The following is a 17,003-nucleotide window of genomic DNA, read 5'->3' on the forward strand; positions in this document are numbered from 1 at the left end:
ATAAATCATTCAGGCTGAGATGATAATTTTAGATGGACAATTATTTACGACAGTTATGATACACACTGAGCGACTAACGCTGCTTCTCATGTATCGAGTAGTGAATACAAAATCTGAGTGTAATTTCATGTACAAATAAACAGTAAACTAGTGAATAACTCCGATCAACTGCGCGATATCATGCAGTGAACCTTCGAACAGCGTTTATTACTGCAGTGTTACTGTACGTTCGACCCTCCGGCTATGGAGCTGTTTTTTTGGAGTTCCTATCGAAAATAAGTGCCGGTCGGAAAAGTCACTCATGCAGATTGTGGCGGTCGGTAATTCAGCGTGCTGGTCGGGCCCGACCGGCGCCGACCGGCAGCGGCAGAACCCTGATATATATATATATATATATATATATATATATATATATATATATATATATATATATATATATATATATATATATATATATATATATATATATATAGAGTAGAGCGGATATGTCACCAAAACAGAACTAGTATTGTTCGATACAGGTGACGGACATCTACAGTGGAATTACGGCCTTCCTTGCCGGTTTCGAGCCTCTCGACATACAATCGGCGTTCATGGCCTGGTGGGAAGGGTGTCCGCATATAAAGCGGGAGGCCCGGGTTCGAATCCCGGTGGAGGCTAGAAGTTTTTTCACTGTTCTGAATTTCTCGCTACAATTTCAAGTACTTACATAAAGTACTTAAGGAATAGGAATCCCATCTTTTTCATGTCATGCTTACCATTTGAAAATTACAGGCAAGCCTGCTTCAGTTGGTATAATATATTGCTCACTACATCTAAGGGTTCATTCGTTACTATCTATTATGAAGCCTTTACCTATCAATGTCGAACCCATACGTTAAGATGTAGGCATACACATGAAGCTGCGTGCTGTTTTCTTATTAATACGACCCGTAAATATATCAATAGCCAACATTTTTTCTTCAGATATTGTACGTCAACGACACTTATGTTACTCTTAAAAACCCGGATCCTCTGTGTAGTTTTCTTTGTGTTCTTGTTGTCCAACTACATTTAAAATTAAATATTATTCATTGCCACATAGAACTGCACATGAATAATGACTCGAATTGTTTTCTCTACTTCAAATGAGTTAATTGACAGGTAATAAAACTGTTCCAGGTCTAATAAAGCTACGGACACCTTCGTTACTACACACTCATAATATAGACTACATAGAATAATTGATCAAATCCACTACAGTGGCCAGTGGCTTCGAATCAGTTTGCTGAGTAAACAGTCAATATTCCTATTAACCGGACTAATTTAAGTTAAAAAAAAAACGTTTCCAGTAGTGACGTAGTATTCCCACGTTACTTCTTAAACTGATAGCTTTCCCTCGGAAAGGGCACGTTTCTGTTACGGCAACCATGTCAACTGGATGTATGGAGCTACACAATGAGCCTGCGCAGTGGCTTACACAACGCCGAATGAGTAGGCTATATATAATGCGTTGTAGCTGCTATTCCAGATTATTAGTTCAATAGCTGTTGAGGTAGTGATACACACTGGGTGGAGAGAGTAGACGTAAATTGCTTGTAAGTATATTATCGTGAATGGATAACATATTTACCAGACAGTTAGCACTTGGACGAGTCTTTGCTAGCTGTTCAAGAAGAGAGTTCTACTTTCAGATTAAAGATATACATCAGGAGAGGAAATGTTAACTCAGTAATCTTTGTTTATCTTCTTTATATTTAACTGAAAGATGTGTGAGGTTTCCTACGGAATATCTGCGAATAGTCTCACGTTCCCAAGGAAAAATCAATTGCTCTTTTAATTTTTACAATATAGACGTATAAGAACTTTTTTCGGACAAGTCATCAGCTTTATTTTACAGCAAAATGTCTTTGCTTTCTCTGACCAGCTGTCTACACATGCTTTTTGCTTTTGGAGATCACATCGATAGAAGCAACATGCTTAAATTTACGTTATTCCATTCCAACTATTGAATTGCTCGATAGCCTTACGTAATTAATGGAGTTTGTGGCAGCATCCATATTTAAACTCTTTCACGTAACACTATTATTCGAGATGTTTCTGCGGATACCTAACCAGACTAAAAAACTTTTCATACGAAAATTGCTTTCTGTTTAAAACTAGCGACGTAGTTTTTTATGTGGATTATGCTTAGTATTTTATATACTGAAATCTAGTGCTTAAAAATACCACTCGTCATTACTATATAGCACTGTGAGAAAGACGTTAAGGCAGCAGCATCGCTTCATAATATATTTCATATATATAATACAAAATATCGTATAAACACAAAGTCAAATACGGTATTGCTAAGACGAAACGGACGTAACTATCATTAATATACTGATTATATCAACTGAACTAGATGGCAAAAAGTTCAACATTAGTCGAACAAGAAAATAAAGCCATAGGCATAAAAATGACTGGAAATGACAGAAAGAAGAGTGGTCGCAGGGATAGTTCATTTTCGGGACATGCACAAAGGATTCTGGCTACTATCAAAAACTCTCCATACTTTCTAAGAAAGAGAATGCAAGAAGAGGTGATCGTAGAGACTGATGCTGTTCCAACGTCAAAGGAAAAAATCTTCCACATCTTGTACAAAGGTAAAATCCAGGTGCGGGGTGCTAGGATTCATGACGCAATCAATGGCATATCCCAGCTGGTGACAGATCCGACCCTTTATGCCCCAACTTGCAGGACTCAGAAAGGTGAAAATATTCATGATAACTACGCAGCAGAGTTGAGCACTGTGAAGGTTTGTAAGACAGATATCTTAGTGGATGGTAATGGAGAGATTGTATGTCTGCCATTGATGGACTTAGCCTTTTGTGCTACAGATCTGCGAGTACCGCAAGTAGTTTCTATAGTAACAAATACAGGAAATGACTTCTTCTGCTATGCGCTGGTGTGTGCCAATCGAGTAAACTCGAATGAATTGGTTAATTATATTAATCAGACTTTCGAAACGGTTTGGAAGGAATGGAAGAGAAGAGAGCGGCAAGAAACTCAAAAGGAGGATGAGAAAAAAGTTGATGCAGAGCTGGAGTTCTTAGAACGACAAAGAAGAACAACTATGAAGCGTGCGGGAGAGAAAAGTAAAAAGAAATAATCCAATTATAAGTTTAATATCGATCATTAAAATATGTTTTAAATCGTTATTAACAATAGTCATTTAATCAGATTCGTGAAGCATATTCCTTCAACTCTTTTCTCAAGAATTTTCAAATATTTCGAATACGTGAAAAAAAAGCAACGAATTATTGCATAGAAATATCGCACCCTCTGATATAGCACTAAATGACTATGAACAATCTACTCGTTAGTCGACCTATTATACTTATTCGTGTAACATAATCGAAGAAAAATATATAATATATATGCAAATACCCATGTATAACCAGACAAACACTTACCTTCAAATTACTTTCGGTATATAAGAAGAGAATATTACAAGGCGTCAAAGAGCCAGCTTTTACTTAAGCCTATACATTTTACTGATTCAATTCTCAAATTTACATGCATATCTACTATTACTTCATATAACTTCATATTTATATATTTTTTTTTAATTGTTTGTGGTTATTTGAGTCATTATTAATATAATTGTTAAATTATCAAATATGACAAGCTACTGTCGTCTGGTGCTGGAAAAACCGGAAAAGGAACACTTTTGTCACACATGCAGCAGTATTCTAGGAGCATTCTCGCTAATTTGTGTTCGTAAAGTATGACATTACATTGTGCTGAGTTACTGTACGAAATCGTAACCTAATGGCCTATATAGAAAGTATATGAAAGCAATCAGATTAGCAATAAAATTATATTTAAAAGAAAAGTTTATTTAACGCACATGTTATTAACCTTTTTTTTCCCCCCTTTTTTTTGGCAACTATAACTTCACATAATATAGCACTCTAGTGGTGACTTAGGGAAAATTCCTAGATGAAACCAAATGTATTTATTTTAATACATTCTGAAGTTAAAAAAAAAATATATACCAAGGATACCAACATTTCCTCCAAACACTGCTTTTCATATTACGCAACAAAATGTTGTTTTTTTTTTGGTAATAGAAAATAGTCCCTCAGAAACAATAGTAACTTATTCTGCAGTGGAATTTCTTTCCGTACTTTGCAGTTGAAAATGAATTTCTTAACTAAAATTATAATCAAATTCAGCTCTCTGGCAATGTCCGCACCAAACAAAACTGTCTTAATGTCTAGTACTATACCAATATCTATATTATTTAACATAGTTTGGAGATGATTCCAAAGCCTAACTGAGAGTGGGCAATAATAGAACAAATGTTCAATTGTCTCAACATACCTATGACAAAAAGTATCATGAGTAATTGCTTTTATTAAATGCAAGTACTTATTGGACGGGATAATCCTCTGAAGCAGCCTATACTGAAACCACCTCAAATTAACATCACTAGAACACTAGAACACTTGAATGGCACTGAACAATGAAAAGACCAATCTTCCTCAGTAATATCGAGGGTACCACACCATTTCGTATAGGATTTCTGAATCAACTTCGATTCCTGTTTTTACTTAAGCCTATAAATTTTACTGATTCAATTCTCAAATTTACGTGCATATCTACTATTACTTCATATAACTTCTTATTTATATTATTTTTTTAATTGTTTGTGGTTAGGCCATTTGAGTCATTATTAATATAATTGTTAAATTATCAATTATGACAAGCTACTGTCGTCTGGTGCTGGAGAAACCGGAAAAGGAACACTTTTGTCACACAAGCAGCAATATTGTCTATTTAGGAGCATTCTCGCTAATTTGTGTTCGTAAAGTATGACATTACATTGTGCTGAGTTACTGTACGAAATCGTAACCTAATGGCCTATATAGAAAGTATATGAAAGCAATCAGATTAGCAATAAAATTATATTTAAAAGAAAAGTTTATCTAACGCACATGTTATTAACCTTTTTTTTCTATCAGTACCGACATAAGGATTCAAAGTTGTCTTCATAGTAATTATATCACAAATGCTTAATCCATTTGCTGTGCTTTAATAAAAAGTATGAAATATAAATATTACACAAGACGTTACCGGACACTTCAAAGGGCACTCAAGGACAACGTTGCTCTGAAATTGTAATTCCTCATACATCTGAGCCTTATAAGAGAAATAACATCAGGTTTTGGGGGTTTACAGCAACTTACAACTTTAAAATTGCTTCCAAATCATGTTCTAGTAATAAAGTAGTCACTAATTTCGCGAATGTTCCGTATCCGTATATATAGTTTAAAGGTTGTAACATGGAATCAATTTAATTACAAATGCATACTTTACATGATTTTAATACTATACCAATTACAATTTTCATCCAAATAGTCGGAAGGGCATGTTCGATCAATGACATTGTTATCACGCATATAGGCTATATGACCATCACGACATATTCCAATATAAGATTTAACATAGGCTATGACCATTAAGTATCCACGACATATACCAATATAAGACTTAATATAGGCTATGAACATTATGTATCCACGACATATACCAATATAAGACTTACTATAGGCTATGAACATTATGTATCCACGACATATATCAATATAAGACTTAATATAGGCTATGACCATTAAGTATCCACGACATATACCAATATAAGACTTAATATAGGCTATGAACATTATGTATCCACGACATATACCAATATAAGACTTGATATAGGCTATGAACATTATGTATCCACGACATATACCAATATAAGACTTAATATAGGCTATGACCATTTAGTATCCACGACATATACCAATATAAGACTTAATATAGGCTATTAACATTATGTATCCACGACATATACCAATATAAGACTTAATATAGGCTATGAACATTATGTATCCACGACATATACCAATATAAGACTTAACATAGGCTATGACCATTAAGTATCCACGACATATACCAATATAAGACAATATAGGCTATGAACATTATGTATCCACGACATATACCAATATAAGACTTAACATAGGCTATGACCATTAAGTATCCACGACATATACCAATATAAGACTTAACATAGGCTATGACCATTAAGTATCCACGACATATACCAATATAAGACTTAACATAGGCTATGACCATTAAGTATCCACGACATATACCAATATAAGACTTAATATAGGCTATGAACATTATGTATCCACGACATATACCAATATAAGACTTAACATAGGCTATGACCATTATGTATCCACGACATATACCAATATAAGACTTAATATAGGCAATGAACATTATGTATCCACGACATATACCAATATAAGACTTAACATAGGCTATGACCATAATGTATCCACGACATATACCAATATAAGTCTTATCATAGGCTATGAACATTAAGTATCCACGACATATACCAATATAAGACTTAACATAGGCTATGAACATTATGTATCCACGACATATACCAATATAAGACTTAATATAGGCTATGAACATTATGTATCCACGACATATACCAATATAAGACTTATTATAGGCTATGACCATTATGTATCCACGACATCTACCAATATAAGACTGTCAGGTTGTTTCTCCATCTCGTCCCTTCAGCCATTCTCAGTCAAAGCCGCTTAACATTTTTGTGGACGTCAGGAAATGACTCGGAAAATGTTCTATTTCTGAAATGTATTCACTGCATATTTTGACAAAGAATTACATGTACGTATACATAAATTACAAGAATACACTGCTCAAAGTGCACATGACATGTATAGGCCTATGAATAAATACTGTTGTTTACAGTGATCGTATAGGAAATGTGATCTACTTATATTCGGAGACAATTTGTGCGATTCCTGCTTTAATTGTTTGACAAAATTAAAGGGCTTATGTCGTGCAAACCTGTCATCTCATGCTTATTGATGCCTCATTTATTGTAATAAACTATGCGAATATTATCGTAAATGAACGAACAGTGTTATAAAAATGTACCTAAAACTTCCCTCTTGTGATCCTGTCTTCCCGTAGTCTGACTGGTGTAAGCATGGTCGTCAAGTGCCCCCTATAGTCCAACACTCTCCCTGACAACAAATACATGTGTTTTAATAAGCTTCTGGATAAATTGTTCTAGAATAAACATTCTTGGGAACTTTTACCCCGCAACGTCGGTCTTTGACGTAACTATGACATCAAAGGTACTTGTAATATATAGATGTGAACACAATGTATATGCAAAGCCCAGTTACCGGTGTATCGATCAATCTGTTGCATTTCCATTTGTTTCATCAGACGTATTTTCTGTATTATTATGATACAGTGACTTGGAATGATTATGAACACCGCCTTAGTATCTGCTTATTTTCTCGAACAGAATATCATTTTGCATTTGGTTTCTTCGAGCGTAATTGTCATCTATAATAGCATCTGCTTCTTCGAATGTAAACCTTTTGCATGATTGTGCTAACACATAACTGGAAACCTTATTTATAATGAATCAAAACTGATTGACTTTCCCGAATTTCCATACTGATGAGAATATAAACCTACGCCCTTGTTTACATATAGTGTTACTAAATCATAGATCTTTCAAAAGCTCTGTCTATTGTGTTTTGAACTTCAAGTCAGATTAACATTCGATACGAACACAAACTGTACACGGATACCAATATATCTGAAAATGTTATTATGTCACAGAAATTTTAGTTCTATTTGGATGGAAAAGGAAATTCTAATACAGGTTTAAATCCTTCTAAAAAAAATTCACCATTGAATTGTAATTAGAATCACTGCAGAAGCAATGAGAATATGCATGTGAATGAACAGACTAAGTATAGGATATGCTATGAAATGAAGAAAACAAAATAAGATGTATGTTACAAACAATATAAGTAGTTGTTATCACGAAATGTTATAGTGGAATTTAAACAAAACTAAAATATTTTAGTGTTTATGATAAGGATCGTGATACTAAAATACCAGAGAAATGGACTTTTCCTTGTCATATGTCCTCTGTGTCTGGCACTGAATGATAATTATGGTAAATAAAATCAAGAGGGCAATTTGCGGAAGTGCATATCTCATCGCAAAACTCTTTCCTGAACATTTGAATATGGACTTCATAAAAGCATGTTATTGGCTACTGAACAAAACAGCATTTAGCCCGTCTGATTTTAGACATCAGTCGCCATGGTAACCGTGTATTTTGATATTGCATTACGGAGCAACTTCTGTGACCAAATCTGAAGAATATTGGATGGTTAAGGAGATTTTTATATCTGTAAGAATTAAAATTACACATTGAACCTTTTACTTCAGTTACGTTGGTACCCACATATTTTGTTAATATTTCACATTCCCATTAAACCTGTGAAGATTGGTTGTCAATCACTGTTCCCCCATGTAGTTATGCATGCAACAAAATAACTTGCCATTGCATTTTCCACTGGCTTTTTTAACCTTACATTTTTTCTGAAAGTTTGTCTGACACAAGTTCTCATCATTGGTCACTTTCTAATAAAGTTGAAAAATAAAAGCAATGTAGGGGGATTTTTTTGTCAAAAATTAGACATTTCGTTTTATAGTTGGCGTCTGCTTCTAAGAGATCTATGTGCGCAAGGACAATATGATGAACAACGGCCGAGCTCCTTCACATCTCAAAGACCTTCCTATTGTGAAATATGAGGGATATTACCGGGAAATCACGGCCACACATGTGTTACGGTCACGGTAATTGTGGCTTTCTATGTTCAGGGGTTACACTGGGAAAGAGTAGCCTACGCTATCTATCCCTTGGAAATCGAATATATGAAATTCCTAATCTATCGAGGTGAAATCTAAAATATCTGCTGTGCTGTCTGTGTAGTGATAGCATTCGGTAAATGATTAAATTGACGCATTTTACGACCATATGAATCACTTCAAAGATATGACATGACTGTATCACGTTCAAACAACTGAAGCTATATCACTCTACAGTAGATCACTGCACACGTCTTAAACCCGATAGATATACTATAGACTATAAGATATGTGTATAATATGAGCTATACATGTACAGAGTGAACTAAAATTAGCAAAGCAATCGTTTACTAGCACGTTTATGAAAGGTGGCAATGTTTCTCCATATTGGTGTAACAAGATATGAACCAATTACTTTGCAACGACATGTGCGGCCTTGGTAGTGTGAATTTTTCCACTTAACGGCGTGATCGAGATATGGACAAAATTTACTTTTATTCTAAGATAATAAGATAAATAGTGTTTTGACCCAATGCGAAGGAGTCTAAGATGTCTTTCCCTTTCAAAAGATCATCTTTGCGGAGTGTCTATATTATTCATGCAATTGAGTAGAAATGGAAATCTCAATGGAGAAACCCCAAAGGACGAGTCTTCAAGATTATTTCACGCTTACCAAGGTAGTATTCGATATGCATTCATTTTGCCCGCAAACGCGGTGATGGCTAATATAGTCTGCTTAATGGCTGCCGAACACAAAATTCAGTTTTCATTTCGATTGCTTGAAAGATCTGCTTGTCTACTAACTATTACACCTCAGTTTGTAAATGTTTCATCGAAATGTGATCTATGGAATTCCATTTCGTAATATGCATATTATATATAGATAATATATATATATATATATATATATATATATATATATATATATATATATATATATATATATATATGTATATATATGTATATATATATATATATATATATATATATACATATGTATATATATATATATATATATATTAGTCAGGTGGCTTAGCAACTTTAACGTTACCGGCCGGACAAAAGTACCAAATTTGGCATGGAGTTTCTTTTCGACCTATCTATCGATTTTATCCGTGGAACCCACTTTATCGGTTCCGATTTTTCAAGATGGCGGCCAAAATCCAAGATGGCCGCCAGAAAAAAAAAAGGAAATGTCATATATCTGGCTGTAAAAATCGGAGATGAACAAATGAGGGGTCAATTCAGGTGTTTCCGGGGCCACTGAAACAGATGATGATCATGGCATGTTGCTTGAGTAACCCACTTCCAAGATGGCGGCCAAAATCCAAGATGGCCGCCAGAAAAAAAGGAAATGTCATATATCTGGCTGTAAAAATCGGAGATGAACAAATGAGGGGTCAATTAAGGTGTTTCCGAGCTCACTGAAACAGATGATGGTCATGGTATATTGCTTGGGCCACCCACTTCCAAGATGGCGGCCAGAATCCAAGATGGTCCCCTGGAAAAAAAGGAAATTTCATATATATTCATTCCCCAGACCCCTGTGCCCTTTCTGATCGGGACCATCAAACCTTCCGTCCTCAAACGTGTAAATGAAACCGGGCTAGCACCCTGACTATATGTTATGGCTGGTATTCTAATTGTGTCACTTTGGTTCAGGAAGCCACTTAGGACTTATTGTGGAACTTTGAGGTGTGATCGACCGTGGATAGACACTGTCGCAAAGCCCGTTCTTATATGGGAGTTACGAGTGTCATGTAAGACTGATTACATTGAGTCAACTATATAATAGGGTAACCTGAGGGAAAACCGACTAGATGTGAATACCGACTCATTGAGAGATTTTGTACGATTGTGCACCCTTCATAAACACAACGTCAATTGTGCGAACAACACACGCTAAGCAGGTCACTAGTCATCTGAGGTATTTAAGTAGTCTTTTCGAACCTGTACTCCAGGGCTACTGTTAGCGAGGATCTCCAGGAAGACTTGTTGTCTGGTATAGCCAAGGCCCCCCCCCCCCTCATAGTAAAACGATAGCTTGGGTTCGAATCCCTCCGTTGGTGAGCTCTGGACAGCGGTAGCAGCGATGAAGAAGGGAAAGCCCCCGGTCCCGATGGCCTCCCTGCTGAGTTCTATAGGACCTTCTGGGAGGTTCTCGGTGGGGACTTTAGAGACGTGTTCGCTACCGCTTTCCAATTGAATTACATGAGCCAAACACAGAGGGCTGGAAATATTGTTCTCCTCCCAAAGTCGGGAGACCCTTTAGACCCTAATAGGTGTGCAATAACGCTGTTAAATCGGAACTACAAAATCCTGGCCAAAGCATTAGGAAATCGCTTAGCGGATGTGATGCCGGATATTGTAGGTCCTCTCTAGACTTGCGCTGTGCGAGTCCTTCGGATTGAACTCGAATTTACTTAACGAATTTAATTAACGAATTTACTTCTGGTCCCTTCCCGGTTCGAAGGGGAGTCCGTCAGGTTTGTCCCCTCTCCCCGTTGTTGTATGTTCTCTTCAGCGAAACGCTCAGTACCTCGCTGGACAGATGCTTGGGATTTCGGCCTTTCAATGTACCGGGTGGGGCTAGAGTTAAATGCGTGCAATATGCCGATGACGTCACTTGTATTGTGTCGGACCTCGTCTCCTTCAAGCCTTCATCGAAGGTTTTGGCCACCTTCCAAGAGGCTTCTGGTGCCAGACTTAACAAGTCCAAGACCAAAGGGCTGCGTTCAGGAGGTTGGCGTGGCCAATCCCTCCCGTTCGATGCTACTTGGTCGGATGTCATGATCAGGGTAATCGGTATCTTCCCTGGGAAGGTAAGTTGTCAATCGTTTTATTGTTCTTCTCCGTTGGTATCCTGGTACGGTGATCGCTGCACCAGATTATGCCTTGGTGCGATTGGAGAGGATCATTTTTTATTTAATTAAGGGAAAGTGCAAACCAAACTTTCTCAAAAGGACCGTTCTGTAAAAGACCCCCTTGAGCGGGTGGGCATGGTTTGGTACACCTACCATCTTAACTGCGCTTTCTCCTTTTGAAAGGTTTTTTCGTTGCGTTTGAGAATCCCTTTGCCGTTTGCCTTTTTGTTAGGTTCTGGGGTGGTTTTCTTTTTCGCCACTACTGGCCCGGATCCTTTTCCAACAACCGGCTTCGGGGGTGTATACTAAGATTGGTGACTCACTTAATAGAATCAAAGAGGAGGGTGGGCCAGATGTTCTGCTGAACGTGGCCCCCTCGGCTTGCCAAACCATCATCTCTCCAGGTGTGTGGCAGTCTGTGTGTTGTAAGTCACTAGATAGCCGTCTCCTGGACTTGGCGAGGAGGATTGCACATGGGGTCCTCATCACTAACCATTTCGCCTAGTCAGGTGGCGATTAGGTTATGGGATTTGTCCCTGTAAGGGCTGTAAAGCCATCAGGACTATGCAATACCTTTTGCTGGAGTGTCCCTTTGTCCGGTTGGTGTGCCTTCATTATTGGTGTTATTGGTTGTTATTGTTGTTGTTGTTTTAGTTATTAGTGTTATTTGTTGACCTCAGATGACTAGTGACCCGACTTAGCGTGTGTTGTTCGCAGAATTGACGTTGTGTTTATGAAGGGGGGGGGGGGTTGTCTATACCAGACAACAAGTCTTCCCGGAGATCCTCGCTAAAAGCAGCCCTGGAGTACAGGTTCGAAAAGAACGACCTAAATACCTCAGATAACTAGTGACCTGACTTAGCGTGTGTTGTTCGCACAATTGACGTTGTGTTTATGAAGGGTGCACAGTCGTACAAAATCCCTCAATGAGTCGGTATTCACATCTGGTCGGTTTTCCCTCAAGTAACCCTATTATATAGTTGACTCAATGTAATCAGTCTTACATGACACTCGTAACTCCCATACAATAACGGGCTTTGCGACAGTGTCTATCCACGGTCGATCACACCTCAAAGTTCCCCAATAAGTCCTAAGTGGCTTCCTGAACCAAAGTGACACAATTAGAATACCAGCCATAACATATAGTCAGGGTGCTAGCCCGGTTTCATTTACACGTTTGAGGACGGAAGGTTTGATGGTCCCGATCAGAAAAGGGCACAGGGGGTCTGGGGATTATAATATATATATATAATATATATATATAATATAATATATATAATATAATATATATATATATAATATGAAATTTCCTTTTTTTCCAGGGGGCCATCTTGGATTCTGGCCGCCATCTTGGAAGTGGGTGGCCCAAGCAACATACCATGACCATCATCTGTTTCAGTGAGCTCGGAAAAACCTTAATTGACCCCTCATTTGTTCATCTCCGATTTTTACAGCCAGATATATGACATTTCCTTTTTTTCTAGCGGCCATCTTGGATTTTGGCCGCCATCTTGGAAGTGGGTTACTCAAGCAACATGCCATGATCATCATCTGTTTTAGTGATCCCGGAAACACCTGAATTGACCCCTCATTTGTTCATCTCCGATTTTTACAGCCAGATATATGACATTTCCTTTTTTCTGGCGGCCATCTTGGATTTTGGCCGCCATCTTGAAAAATCGGAACCGATAAAGTGGGTTCCACGGATAAAATCGATAGATAGGTCGAAAAGAAACTCCATGCCAAATTTGGTACTTTTGTCCGGCCGGTAACGTTAAGCCCCAAAATTGTTGCTAAGCCACCTCACTATATATATATGTATGTATATATATATAGAGAGAGAGAGAGAGAGAGAGAGAGAGGTGGGTGGAGGTGGAGAGAGAGAGGTGGAGAGAGGTGGAGAGCTGTGCACTCTGTTCAATCATCACACTTGGGTAATACATTCATAGTAACACAACGCCAGTCCCAAAAGGACGAAACCGGTCGTGAAGTGGATTTTTGCTAGTGTGTTGATACACACACAACTTGACCCAGTATATATATTTGATGTATGCGCAAAGCTATTTTAAACATGTATACGGAAAAGTAGTTATAACATTAGCATGAGCTACAATTGAAAAAGATAAAAAATAAGAACTGAAATCAGATATCTTGTCAAAATCAGTGTGATTGTACTAATATGTTCATATCGCTACACTATACGTTCACATATAGCCATGTTCATACATTATACAAAAACATTAACAATACATGATGTTAGTGAGTGTCTTCCTTTGTATCACTCATTACTTACACTTAAGTTTGATCTTTCATGTCTGACGGTGTGAGTCTATCGGACACAATAAGATTTACATATGAAGAAAACATTTCTTTTATCAGTCTGTGTCGCTCCTCAGTATTACAATATTACGTTGCATATACATCCGTGATTAAGCAGGGAAAGCCATTGCTGTTGTGTTTCACTCCCTTGGGAGAACCAAAGTATCATATGAAATAGCTCATAGCTACCGCCAAACACGAAGCTGATAAATATGCACATCTTATAAATTTTCAAATTTTAATTCTCGATCTTCATGACATTTGAGAAAAGTTTAAAGGGCCTATATAGAAGAGACATTGAACAAATCAATGTGAGCCTACGTTTACTCACATTGGCTTCCTGGTTGATCTATATTGGTTTCAGTGGGTGGTTTCATTGTTTGACTGGAAGTGCAAGTTGACATTCAGTCAGTTTCATGAATCAGCAAATTACCCTAATTTGACATTTTCAATCATGCCGTAACATTATTTTCTTTTATGTCGATATGTTCGTTCATAACTTTGATCAAAGATGATGTCATCGTCTTCATTTTGTCAAATGGATGGTGAGAAGGTTTTGCTCTGCTACAGTCACCTGAGGGGTTTAAAACTCAGAGAATCTGCATGTGCAGCATTATTTGATTGAGAAAAGCGGATACAGACCTCAGCTCTTCTCATAGACGATCAATTTATCCAGAGCATATCGGAGACATTGAAGGGTTCTGTGCAGAAAGACCTCGAAATGAACTAATGTCGAATAAACTAATGATATAGCCTTGCAATTCCTAAAATCGAAATTGGCAACACATTAGCTATAAGGCTTCTTTCACTGCTTTCATTTATTTGTAAATTACTCAGTATCGTCATTCAGCAATGACAGGAAACAGTATATAAGAAGTACAATAAAATGTATTACTTGAAGTTTTCTATATAATAAGATATATTTTTAAGTCCTCAGCAATCATTCAGATGGCATATAGAATAAATCCTGTTGCAATTTGTAAATGCTATTGTTGGTCATACCATTAAAGATATTACATAGCTTGGGAAATATTGTTTCATATGCGAATATTGGCACAGCGTTTCAAAAACTACAAGAAGAATATGTCAACAATTTGTTTTCGACAGTTTCCCAATTTGTATGCGTAATACCGTCGTTTGCCAAGTGATCACGCGGTGACATAAACTCTGCAAGTGATCGTTCACTGAATTTGGTACCATCAACATATGTTATTTTTTTTCTAAGTTCAGTCCCTTTATTACCCTTTAAATCAAACTTCGAATGCCCTAACCAGGATGGTTAACAGGCCTATTATATAAATTAATGCATGTCGACACCTTCGGTTTTTCTCTTTAAAGCAATAACTTCCAATTAAGCATTTGATTGAAATATAATTAAAGTGTCAGTAACATATCTCACGAGTTAGTAATGCAATTTTCATGTACGACTGTATGTCTTACAAGATCAAACATTTACTTTTAGAAATTTTTCACTTACTTTCATGAAAGTGCCCAGAATGAATAAGCTGAACTTCTGGAGAATTATTTGTTATTCATGAGTGTTCCCACAAGAGCTGAGATTGCACGAATTTAATTCTCTCAGGCAGTCAAACTGTAACTCACTTTACATGACAACGAACACAAAAACCGAGTTTTTATATACTTTTTAAGGTACTATACTAAGAATGTACGTCAGAGGGGGCCATGCCAGAGGGGGCCATGGGGGCAATGCCCCTCAAATTTGCTTTGAGCTACAGTCTTGCCCCCCCCCCCCCAAAAAAAAAACTTCTTTTTTACATTTTTTCGAGTTCTAATCACAAGTATTCATACCTCAGGGCTCATGTTCATACTTCATATAAGGTCAGAACTTGGTAATCAGACCGAGATATTACACATTTGGGCCTTCATCATACCCACATACGGAGACTATTACAAACTAGCGCTAGCAACCCATGTGCATTTTCAGCGACCAATGATGCCACTCGTGGAGAATTTTTACTGCACGTATAGGCCCTATAGGCCTATAGTGAAACTTGTTTGTGTGGAAATCTGGGCATGTGACTTAGAGTAGCTAATTTATTCATTGTATCCTTTTCATAATGTGCGAAATTATTTATTCATTTACACACGCTGCATTACTGTTATTTTGTTAAAACGTAGGCCCCTGTGGCGTATTTCGAAACGATGGAATTGAAAGATTATTATATTCAATTTCATATCTGCAATAGAGGTAAATTAAGAGAAAGTGTGTCATGTTCCACTGAACCATTGGATGTGTATTTATGCAGACGAGATGCCCATTAATACATGCATTTCTTGGTAATTCCTACCATCAACCATCACGGGGTTGCCCCCCCCCCCTTAAGAAAAATCTTGTCCCCCTAACAATAGAATGCTGGCTATGCCACTGATGTACGTCTAGTTGAAACATTCTTCGTCTGCCTCGTATTTGCTCCTTATACAGATATGCACCTACAAGGTATAAAGTTTATATTTCCATGACACAGAAACATTTTGCGAGGAATTTGCATAAGTTATGATCAGATTAACACTGCAATTATCTAAGAGGATAAGCAGGTCCTATACTCTTTTATGAGTTTTAAGAATATCCTTGTAGTGCTGATATAAGACACAGAACTTGATCACATAGAAGCTACTTCCCGCTTGTCGCTTGCAGCAATTTGAAGACCAACAGCTCACCCAAATGCGTCAACCTACACTGCTTTATTATACGTAGAGTCTTAAAGATCTGCTTTATTGGCACGCTATAGCTAGGAAAGGTTTGTGATTACGTAATCGACCTCCCACCGTCGTAAATCAACCTCAGGCTCTACCCTTAGCCTTCATAGCATTTTAACACCATTAGGCTCTTTGTGAAACACTGTGTGGAAATATGTTCATGTCTACAGTGTAGTATAAAATCATACAGTGTTCACACAAAGACCCTCGTACAAGAAAAAAATATGTGGCAAGGGTTGCAGACTAATTGGTAAAAAGTAGTCATTTTACGACCAAAGGCAGGTCGATTACGTATAATCTCAAGATTTTTTTCCATGATAGCGTGCTATAGTTGGTGTCTATACAGCAGACCTTTAA

General features: G+C 37.2%; 1 protein-coding gene across 1 annotated transcript; it reads left to right on the forward strand.

The window, feature by feature from the left end:
- Positions 1-1,505: 1,505 nt before the first annotated feature.
- On the forward strand, positions 1,506-3,899 carry LOC139975056 (uncharacterized). Its single transcript, XM_071982672.1, has one exon. The coding sequence runs from the start codon at positions 2,384-2,386 to the stop codon at positions 3,128-3,130; it is 747 nt and encodes a 248-aa protein (XP_071838773.1). The 5' UTR covers positions 1,506-2,383; the 3' UTR covers positions 3,131-3,899.
- The last annotated feature ends 13,104 nt before the right edge of the window (positions 3,900-17,003 follow it).

Source organism: Apostichopus japonicus, chromosome 10 (genome assembly GCF_037975245.1).
Source record: "Apostichopus japonicus isolate 1M-3 chromosome 10, ASM3797524v1, whole genome shotgun sequence".
In the NCBI taxonomy this organism is placed as follows: Eukaryota; Metazoa; Echinodermata; class Holothuroidea; order Aspidochirotida; family Stichopodidae; genus Apostichopus; species Apostichopus japonicus.